Source organism: Molothrus aeneus, chromosome 4, assembly GCF_037042795.1.
Source record: "Molothrus aeneus isolate 106 chromosome 4, BPBGC_Maene_1.0, whole genome shotgun sequence".
In the NCBI taxonomy this organism is placed as follows: Eukaryota; Metazoa; Chordata; class Aves; order Passeriformes; family Icteridae; genus Molothrus; species Molothrus aeneus.
Window position 1 is genome coordinate 1,586,644 of NC_089649.1, and position 11,267 is coordinate 1,597,910.

The following is an 11,267-nucleotide window of genomic DNA, read 5'->3' on the forward strand; positions in this document are numbered from 1 at the left end:
GAGTAAACCTCAGCAGGAAAGAGCTGAACTGTGAGATTAATCTGTTCTCCACAGCTGAAGATCTAAGAATAGCAGGGGCACTCATTAGCCATAAAAACCCGAGTGTAAGTGCATGTACAACAGCATGAGGAACGCTGACAATGGAGTGCCTGATGGTGACCAGCCTCAGGGAATCTCCCTTCACTCTTCAGCAGCTCAGACTGCTCAGTTCCACAGAACAGAGCTATATTCCTGAACCAGACTGGTTAAAGCAGCACGAGCTGCACCAAAACCCCCACTGGAAAAAGCTCTTCAGTCAGTTGACATGAGCCCACTCCCTAGACAACACACAGCAGAGGCAGCAAAGAAACTTTGGCAAGGACAAGCACACCTGGAGCACCTACACAACTACACTGGACCATTGCAGGAAACCCTCGGGAAAACAGCACAACTGCAGATCAGCAATGAGACCTAAAAAGCCAAGTCCTGCTCTTTGTGACTGCAGGTGCTCTCCTCACGAGGCAAAGCACAGGCAGGACACAGGTGACTGACCAACAAGGCAGTCAATGACCTGAGGCCACTGTGCTGGGCTGAGGGCTCGGGGTAAAGGCCATGAGTTGCAGCGAGGACAACACCAAAGGTGCAGTGGAGGCTCAGCAGAGAACAGCTATGGCTTCCGCAAAGCAGCGGAGGCAAATCTGAAGGGAACAATGAGAAAAAAGCACACAGTCAGCACACATCCATAGCTGGTGCTGAAACCAGGAGGAGGTAGGAAAAGCCCTGGCAAGCAGATGGGTTAACTCAGCAGAATTACTTAGAGAAGGACTGGAAGACCTAAGACAGCCAAGTGAAGCAGGGCAGAAGCCACACGCTCAAGAAGGCTGTGTCCAAGTCAAATGCTGCAACACTGGCTTTAACTTGTCTGCTACAACTTGTATGAGATCATGTTTCTAGCAGTTATTAAAAGACAAGTCACAAAAACTTAGAAGGAAATTGGAAAGAAAAGCACAAAATACAGGACAGGAGAAAGCACAGGATGTCCTCTGAAAGAGCTGCAGTGGCAATATTTTGTAAATAACTCCCAGAAACCAACAGCTTTTTTCCAAGCCAGGCAGTACTATGAGCCAGCAAACATTCATGGTGCAAGCTGGACAACCTTGACTTCCTGGAGATCATATATGGCATGTCCAGCCTGCCCAGGACATTGTGAAGAGCAGTCAGCAGAAATCCAAGAAATGAGCAATAGCCTGCAATCTCATTCAGCCTCAATCTTATTTACACTGCTCTCATATTCTCTGTACCCATGGACTGAAATTCAGACCCAAGAAAAAAAGTCACCTGCACACAAGAGCCTCCAGTTTGGACCCTGAGCATTCCATTTACCCAACTAAGGTAAAATAAATCCCTGCACTGCTTACTCCCAGTGTGGAATCCACACTCCTTGTCACTACTGGATTTCAATTGGCATTCTGGAGATGCACCCCCAGTTCAGGTTGCTTTGGCACAGTAAGCACTGTGCATAGGCTCAGTTAGCAGAGCTGCTAGGTGTTTTACTTGGCAGCAGGCTGCCAGTATCAGCCCTGCTGGGGGCTGAGTGCGGGTGAGAGCTCAGGCCTGAAGGCTGCCATGGCTCAGACCCTGTGGGAGTAGCGTTATCCATGTGCTAATGTTCACTCCCAGCACATCAACAGCTGGTGGCTGCACGGAAGGCCTTCTGGTGACCAAACCCCTGCCATTAGCTCAGCCTTTTCTAGTCATTCACTTAATCCAGCAGGGTTTGCTCTACTCTGCTCCCTCCTGCCAGAGAGCAAGATTGATCTCACTCCATGCACTACTTATCCTCTGGCCGAGTGAGGGACTGTGACCTCTTCCTTCTTCACCTTTTCCACAGCCATTCACTGTTAAAGCCCAATGCTCCTCTTACAGCCAGCCCAGGGACTGAGACACAATGACCTCCAGTGGCAGATTCCTGCATGGATTTCTCCCCTCTATCACTAGCCTACAGGGACTGCAGCACACTTTTGCCATCAGTTTGTATTTCAAAACCAAACTTCTCCTAAGATTCCTTTCCTCACTAACAGTTACAGCTTTCATTTTCCTAGGTGAACTAACACAGCTAACGTTGCACCGACAGCTTTTAATATCTTTTAAAGCAAATAAATAACTTCCATTGGTCATGAATCTGGGCCAACGGCATCAGAACATCACAGAGCAAAACCTAAAACCAGCGGTGCCTTCCATTATTTAATAGCACACTTCAGACCTACAAAACAGCACATCCATTTTAACACATGCCTTCTCCCAGGCTCCTGAAGGTGTGGGGAGATATCAATATTTTAAAGACAAAAAGAGTGAAGCTAAGAGTGATTTATTTACTCACAGTCACGCAGAGAGTCTAAACGGGAGCTGGAAAAAACCACCTGGTGGCCCATACACTTGGTGATGCTGAAACCTCTTGGCAAGAGCACTTGCACACTGTGTTTTCCTAAGATACACCTCATTACTGCTGCAAACATACAGACTTCTCTGGGCTAGGCATAACAGTTCACAGTCAGTTTCTCCTAGGTCATTTTTATTTCACAAAGAGATTCCTGAAGATCTAATTACTAGAAAAAGAACAAAACCAATTCAATACTTACCATATTTATACACAATTCCATTATTATGAAGTCTGCTTAAATAAACAGAAAACAGTACTAATAAGTAACTGGCACCAAATTATAGAAAATTAGGTTCTACCTACAAAACTGGTAGCTGTTTTAAGAAGCATCTAGAGATGAGAATATGAACTTAAGTAAACTTAGAAGAGAACTTAAAATCCACTATATAGAAAACAGCCACAAGGACTGAGAATAAAATGAGGCAATATTCAGACTATTACTCACACAGGTACTTGCATCACAATTCAAACCCTACCAATCAGTACTTCAATCTGTTTACAAACTGGAAAAAAAACAGCATCCCAATTTTGTTTCCTGATCTTGATTAAAACAAGCAAACATTCCGAGGCAATTCCATCAGAGTATCTCTTATCCAAGGGAAGAGAAAGGGACACAATACTCAAAGGCTGAAAAACAATCCTCACCAAACAGCAGACACCAGTTCAGAAACTTTTCGCATCTCTAAGAGGCAAAAGCCAACACAACAATCCTGGTTTGTGGTAGCCTGGGAATAGATGCAAGCAAAGGAAATACTGACAGGTTCTGAAGGCTGAGGCACTGCTGGAGCTGAGGTCTAAGCCGAGGCACAGGCAGACCAGTCTCAGGCCATCTCTGCTGCTGTCTGTCCTACATACAAATAATTGCAGCTTCGTGTGCTTCAAGCCAGCCACTTGCAGATCCCCCAGGAGCTGGGGGCCAGTGGGGTGTATGTTTGGGGTTTGGTATTGTTTCTTCTCCGCAGCAATTAAAAACATTCTTATAATTGGTCATGACTTTGCTCCTTCCAACCCAAACTTGGCAGGCAGAGATTTTGTAAAGCTTTCTGGAACGGGCTGCAGATAACCTGCCACAGAATTTCTGTGTGCTCTCTGTGATGAGTTTCAAAAGAAGTCTTTATTAGAATTCAGACATGTTTACTTCCTCGCAACAAGCACTGTCATTCCAATTCCTGTAATTAAATCCACAATTCTGACAGCTGAAACCGTAGAAATAATTGCACTGTTAGTCAAAATAAGTTGTTACTGTTCAGACTCTTGCCAAGAATGCTTTAAAAGCTTGTACTATGTGTTTCAAGTAAATCTGAACTGAATCTTCATCCATTCCACCTCACTTCCTTTCTGGAACAAAGATCTCAAAATCTTTCCTTTTACTGGGCAACCTTGAAGTCCTGCACAAGATTTTCTGCCAGACTACTTCTAGTTTCCATACAACATAAATATTACACAATGCTCTTGTACTGAGCACTGTCACACACACAATGCATCTTTATGTAATCCCATGTCTCTGTCCCATAAGTTTGTTTCCCACACGTGAAAAAAAAAAAGTGAAGTCAGTTTCTCAGAAATCTTAGAGAACTTTTTTACACCAAATACACGTATTGTACCAGTATTACAAACGAGCAATCCACAGTATTACTTCTTTTATGAGACAAGAAGCCAATGCTATTAAGCACTAAAAAGTCTTTCCAACCACTTTTATTTTTCAGCCAATGATTAGGGAATACCAGCACAACTCCAGCACTAAAGGAACAAATCTCATCTCCAGCAAGCAGGTAGCAGAAGCACCACGGTAGACAATAAAAAGCTTTACAATAAAATTTTGCCTTCAAATGCCGAATGTGCACTCAGAAGTGTTCAAGGCAGAACAAGGCAGCTCACAAAACCCAGCACTTGAGATGGGCAACCTGGAGTTTGTTTTCTGCAGCTGGAACAAGAGGCTCAGGCAGCAGCTACTCCACACAGGTCTCCACGCCTTACTCCAAGCAGGTGAGACTGAAAAGCCTACTTCCAACAGTGCAGGATCTGGGATAAGCACCCAGAAGGCTCAGTGAACACATGGAGCAGCTAGAACAAAGGCAGGAAGCCACCTCTCACATCCCTAATGCGATTATGGGATGGTTCAGCAACACGTCATTTACAGATGGAGGCCATTTGCAAAATGCCCTTCTGCCCAGCGCAGTGCCTAGCAAGCAAACATATTCCTCTCCAGGAGAAAAGGACTGACCAGCAACACCCACAGCACTCTTTTTGGAAAAGCTAATAAAAATTGGTAAAACAAAAAGCCTCAATTATCCTAGTTTGCAGTGCATAACAGAAGTAGGTATAAAAATTCATTTGCTATATAGGGAATTTCAGTCACATTTGGCTTTAATTCAGTGTATTCTACGAAGAACTTCTTCTATGAAAAGTATCAGAAAACATTTTTGTGTACCTTAAACCATAAAATTTTAGGTTATCATAAAATGCCCTCAGCAGCAAAAATGGTTTTTACCTTTTACTTCCTGTGAACAAGAAAACATCCATTACAAATCCATGCAGCTAAAAAACAATGAAGAGATCCAAAAACCAGCTACCTTCTTCAAAATTAAACTTCAGTTGGGCACAAAATAAATTTTAAAAACCTACAAAATACTCTAGAACTCATTGGTCTGATCAAAAACTGGCACAGCTTATGGCAATGCTCAGAATCCTTGTCTCTTCAGAATCTGTGCATGTCACTTCACATAATACTGAACAGACGTACCATTTATTTAATAATTCCCCTATTCCCAAAGTTTATTTGTTCCTCACAACCAAATCACCAGGACTGAGTCTTGCCTCTCCAGAGGCCTCCTATAAAAGAAGGAAGAAGCTGCACTTGGAATCACACAGAAGTTTGGAATGGTTTGACTCTGTCTGCACTTCAAAGTGGATTACAACGTGCTCAAAAATTCCTTGACCTGCAAAGAGAAACAAATATTGTCAATCACACTAAGTGTTTATCAACAGAAATAGGTAGCAAGTGTATTTACCTCTCCTCTGCTTTATGCTTTGCTGCAACCTAAAGAAACAGGGAAAAAGCAGCTCTGGCTCAGCCATGCCATTACCTGTCCACCAAGACCATTTCCAGACATGGTACCTTGTAATTTAGCAGATGCAGGGATGATGGGATGATGCTCACCCCTCCTGCAGTCCTGAACTAGAGCCCTCTGTCCCAAAGGACTGCATTACAAGCAGGTGTCATCCAGACAGGAGGAGGATAATGGCCACCTCAAAAGAGCTGTCATTTGGAAACCATGGAGTCACACCCACTGCCTGCACACCAGCTGAATTTAACACTGCTGAACAACCATGGGCACCTGGAACCTAAGCCTGGCAAAGAAATAATGAAGCAATACCTACCTAAACCACGCTGCTTGGAGAAAATGCAATACTGGAGACCAATGCCAAGCTCACAACTCCTGCCTTCAAGTTTCAGGAACATCCCAGGAACTAGGCTGTGATACAGTCTGAAATGGGAGCATTTTCCTCTGCCCACTCAAGCCAGGCTACTCCACAAAAAGAACCCTTTTCTAGAGGACATGATGCTATTCTTTTGGCAAAGGCTCTCCTACACAAAGCCCATCTGTAAATATTCTGTCCAAATTCTTGATGTGAAATGGAAACAGATCTTGGATCACACTCTCCGACTGTGACCCTTCCCTTCCCAGGTCAGGGCTCAAAGAGGTGGGGAAAAAAAGAAGAGGTCAAATCCCTTCCTGTAGAGAAGGGAACACGTAACTGTGCCAAGACTAACTTGAAAGGCATCACAAGAAAGCCAAGCTCTGCTTCAGAGAGTAGCAGCAGTAATCCTGCATGAAAAACCCTGTCAGGATTTACACACCAGGCACAGTTTTAGGATGAGCATCACAACAGAGGGAAGAAGAAGGAACACAAAGGTGTCCCCACACAGCACACACCAAAGCCCAATGTACCCAGCCTCATCAAGTGTACCTCTTCCCTGGCTCCATTTAGGAAATGCCAAAAAATAGGCCCAACACAGGGCATAGGCTGTTGCCAGATAATCTGATGGCTACTCCAGAGAAAACTCCTGCAAAATCCATAATAAGTTGCCTGAGCTGAGCCTTATCTCATCTTGTGCAGATGGGAAGCAGGCTCCCTCCACAGCTGCCATCTCTGGTCATTCCATCGATTAACAAGCTCAACCAGGAAGACTGGTTTTAATCAGGTGAACACTTCCACTCCTGGGTGGATCAACGGAGATCAAAGGACAAAGCTGCTTTTCTTGTGAAGGAACACATAATTTCTGAAGAATGGAAAAACATGTGCAAACCACTGCTGAGGTCTGTAAGCATTGCAGCTACCCAGATCAAAGTGAAGTTGTCCTTGCTTTACTCCCACTGGGATTCAAGTACGGAACACCTGAGCAGTTAAATGATAAAGGTTTGTCCTAGCTTTAAAATATGCATTGCCATAGGCTGTTAAGCTCTTCCTTACCTGAGTGGAACTGTGTGACTTAGATATTTTACAAGGATGATAAGAGTGTAAAGTGTATTTCTAGAGCAACATGAATCATGAGTTTGTGCTGCTTGTGAAATTTTACCTTTTCGATCATGTCATCATATTCGTCCTTTTTGCCTTTGAAGTCTTCGTTAACATCGAGCGTTAAAATCGGAATTTCCTGTAGGTAGTCAAAATCTGTTCTGTATTGGGAGAGGAACAAAGAAAATATTAACAGCTGGAAATAAAGCAGAGAGCAGTCAAATTCCTGTCAGCATTTTCATTGTTAAGAATCCCCCAAGAAGAACTGCATCTATAAATTGCAGCCAGGAATTCTGAATTTACAGCATGGCTCCTGGGATACACCAGTGATTCACAGACATTGTGCTCCCCCAGCACCTAATGGAATAACAGCACTGTGTGTGTTACAGCCAGCTCAGCTGGAGCCTCTGCTGCTCAGAGCTCTGCGTGAAGAGAACTTGAGCATGCTGTAATCATGAACGCGCTGGAAAGACACTACTCCTAAGGAAACACTGATAGAAATGTGCCTGCAGTTCAGATTTACATATCATAAGAGAAGCTGAAGTTTCACTGGTAGAAAAAGCCCCACAGAATACCCTTACAAAGATTTACCCATCCTCAAGGAACTCCTCAGCAAACCCTACCGCAATGTCCTGTGCTGGAGCCAACTTTCATGCTTGTAGTGAAGCTTCTCCAGATATTCAATAGGGATTTCTTGTTCTTCATCTCTTCCACGCAAGTAAATCCTATTCAAGCATTTCTAGAGGCAAAAGTTAGCAAATAAAAATAAATAAATTGCTGTATTGCATGCAAAGAGCACAGAAATATCCAAATTAAAAATAACCAAATGTTTAAAATCATTTGTTCCCATCCTAAGCGCACCTAGAGCCTCAACAAGCCAAAACTGTTAAGTGTTGTACTTTGTAATTTAAATATACATTCTTTTCTTAAATACAAAACCAAAAAGCCCTCAGAGTTACTCCAGTGTGTTACATTCCAGTTTTTTACAACCATAACAAAACTGAAGGCATTGAAACTGGAAGCAAGGAAATATCAAAGTGATCTGAAAGTTCATTAGAGCTCTTTTAATCTCATTTTTTTCTCTTGTTCAAGCTAATCTTACACTCAAAGGAGGTATTCTGTTCTGTCCTTTTAAACAAATAGTAGATGGCCCAAGATCAAAGCAGGGTCATAAGGCCTCGCACACAGGGTGTGCTTTCACCTGGCTTAGCTCCAGCTCCCCAGGTGTAGGGGCTTCACAGAGCACCCCCACATCAGTTCTACCATCACTGGAAACTATTGTATCCATTCCCTGTACAGCTATAATCCCGATGTAACAGCTATTCCTACAGGGATTTTGTACTTTCCTGGAGCCGCTTGCTTTATTGCAGTGGTATTTTCTGGTTTACTGTTCTCATGTATTCTGTTTTTAAAATGAGAAGATCATTACCATCACAGCTGACTTTAATACACACAGTCTACATCTGAAAGAACCTTTTTTTAAGTACTTCCAGACCTATTCACAGCTCAAGCACTGAAGCCTCCAGGGACAAAGCACAGCCTGAGCTGAACTCTACCCATGAGAGGCAAGGCCCAGAACACAGAGTTGGTTTTGGTGCTGTCACATTCATACCCCTCACCTCAGGAGTGGCTCGGAGATAAATGATCCCATCCAGCGCCAGCCTCGAGCCAAACTGTTTGTTCACCCAGTCGTGCCAGTCCTGGTAAATTGTCCACTCAGTCTCATTCATGCAGTCAGACTCATACAAATTAGCAGCAAAGATGTACCTGTGGACATTGAAGAGATGGAAACAAAATTTCCTCAGACACAGGAATTCCTTGGTTTGCCTCAAATACAGTAACTAGAGAAGAAGCTGAGTGGTGACACTGCAGCATCTCTGAGGATCCCCTGGAGTGGAATAAACAGCTGGTATTGTCCTCCTGGAGCTGTGTGCATGAAGACCACCAACACTTGCAGGAATAACCCACAGAACACAGCTGGTTTGTACACCAAATGATTTATTCACAATAAATTAAAACACACTAATTTTTGCAATATATTACAACAGGGGAAGCACCTAAGGACTATGGGATGGGATTCAGTTATCAGGTTTCACCTTCTGAATCCAGAAACACAGGATGGGGCATTTATTTAGACATTTTCCTGTGGGCCATAAACTAAAGCACGAGGAATTCCACCTCAACACGAGGAATGAGGGTGGCCAAGCAGCAGCACAGCTGCTTAGGGAGGTCACCGAGTCTCCCTCTGGAAGCATTTCAAGCACATGGATGCACTCCTCTGCCACCTGCTCAGGGAGACCCTGTCTTGGTTGGGGGTTTGGACTGCAGAGCTCCCTTCCAACTTTGGGAAGGGATTGGACTTGGGAGAATTTCCCCTGGAGGGCTGGAGCCCCATGTACCTGTCACTGTAGACGGAGCGCTCAAAGAACACCACGGGGTTCTGGGCGCTGCCAGGCTTGCGGTCCAGGGCGCCGAGCTGAGCCCGGATCCTGCTGAGGCACGCGTACGTCTGGAAGGTGAAGGCCCAGCGCTCCGGCTTCTCGTACATCATGCGCAGCACATTCCCGCCGCTCCGCTGCGACGTGCTCAGCTCCTGGGCCCAGGGGAAAACAAACACACTGCTGCCTGATCCTGGGAAACGCAGCTGGGGAGCAGGCAGGAGCAACGTGTGCCCGGTCAGTTTCACACCGAGCTCACCAAAATGCACCCTGCTCTTTGCCAGGTCTAACCAAGATCTCCATTCCCACAAAAGCCACCTGCACAGGAAATAGCAGCTGGATTGCCAATGGAATTGCAGTAAAAAAAAAATCCCACCTTAACACCAAGTGAGCAGCAGCTACCGCTTTCAGATATTACATCCAAGAGGAACTCACACCTTGTGAAAGCAATCAGCAAAAGTGCTGCTATCACACAGAGTCTGAAAAACACCCACTCTGTTGGACACGCTGGTGTGCTGAAATCAGAGATACGTTTGACTTTTTTTTTCCCCCTCTTTTACCTCACAGTTGTCTCCAGAGCTTTGCTGGACATTGCACCATCTAGCTACAGGCTCGGGAACCACTTCCCACTCCTCATTGGCTTGTTTCAGAATGTTCACAAAGGTGGATTTCCCTGCAGCTGTAGGAGAAGTATCCAGGAACAACTTCAGTGAGAAACCACCCACAGCAGTGTTATTTAACTAGTGTTCAACTCTGCCTTGCACCTCCTTAAACCACTCTCCCACACCCACCATGAGGCAGACCAGTCAATGGAGCAACAGGGTTTTTCTTTCGCTGAATTTAAACGGGTCTGACAAGAGGCACCTGATGATGCTTTGAGGTGTGCGGTGCAGGCCCAGGAGCAGGATTCAGAGATCCTTATAGAGCCCTCCCAGCTCGGGAAATTCCGTGATTCTGGGTGCTTTACACCACAAACGGGAAAGACGTGGGGAAAAGCTTATCCCGGACTTCCACACCAAACAGGTGAATCAGTTGAAAACTCTATTAGAAAGCTTTTTTTTTTTTCTCTCCCAAATCTCACAATTTTTACAGTGTCAGGGTAAAGTCTCTGACATTATGAATTGGCTTTTTATGCCTCCTGACCTGATTAAAAGCCTTTTGCGGAGGGAAACAGCCTAGAAAATCGTGTGGAAGCATCCCTGTCGCCCCGCTCTGCCGTAGTGGAAGGGGCCCTTACACAAGGGAAAGGGGGAAAAGGGGGAGAAAAAAGGGGGAAAAGTGGGAAAAGGGCAAAGAGGGGAATGAGGGATGGAAGGGAAGAGATAAGGAAGAATGGGAAGGGATGAAAGAAAAAAGACAGGAAGGAGGCAGGCAGGGGTGAAGAGTCCTCAGAGCTGTGCCTCTCCCGGATACGGCCGAAAGCACCGAGCGCCGCGGAAGCCGCCTCTCCCTCCAGCCCTCGCCAACTCCCCTTCCCCCGCGCAGGGGGGAGGCGCCGACTCACCGATGTTGCCCTCCACGGCGACCTTCTTGATGCGGCCGTCGGGCCTGCCGCGCTTGGGCGGGGTGGCCATGGCGGCCTCAGGGGGCGCCTGAGGGGGCGCGAGACCCGGACGCGGACCCGCGCGCGCCGCCTTCAAATTTGGCGCGCGCCGCCTTCAAATTTGGCCGGGGCTGCCGCTGACGTCACCGGCCCGCGCCCGCAGCGGAGCGCAGAGCGCATCGATGGCGCCAGGAGTTGCTCCCGCTGCCAGCGCTGGGGGACAAAGGGAAAGGGACAAGGGGACAAAGGCACCCCCCGGTCACCGAATGCCTTCAAAACCCCTCCGGGAATGGCCTGGCACTGGCACGAGAGCTGGCTCTAAGGAGATGGCCGGCACTTGAACTTA

General features: G+C 45.9%; 1 protein-coding gene across 1 annotated transcript; it reads right to left on the bottom strand.

The window, feature by feature from the left end:
• Positions 1–5,048: 5,048 nt before the first annotated feature.
• Positions 5,049–10,952, bottom strand: DCK (deoxycytidine kinase). Its single transcript, XM_066548911.1, has 7 exons — positions 10,883–10,952; positions 9,939–10,057; positions 9,340–9,533; positions 8,560–8,707; positions 7,564–7,679; positions 7,002–7,101; positions 5,049–5,358 (listed from the first exon to the last, which is right to left on the bottom strand). The coding sequence occupies exons 1-7, from the start codon at positions 10,950–10,952 to the stop codon at positions 5,332–5,334; spliced, it is 774 nt and encodes a 257-aa protein (XP_066405008.1). The 3' UTR covers positions 5,049–5,331.
• Positions 10,953–11,267: the final 315 nt, after the last annotated feature.

What these genes read in the sequence shown, in the direction of transcription:
- DCK (XM_066548911.1), bottom strand. Translation starts at nt 10,952, where the DNA reads ATGGCCACCCCGCCCAAGCGCGGCAGGCCCGACGGCCGCATCAAGAAG. An exon ending in CGCCGTGGAGGGCAACATCG is followed by an intron (nt 10,058 to 10,882) that starts GTGAGTCGGCGC and finishes CTTCTCCTACAG; the next exon opens with CTGCAGGGAAATCCACCTTT. An exon ending in ATCTCCGAGCCACTCCTGAG is followed by an intron (nt 7,680 to 8,559) that starts GTGAGGGGTATG and finishes TTTTGCCTCTAG; the next exon opens with AAATGCTTGAATAGGATTTA.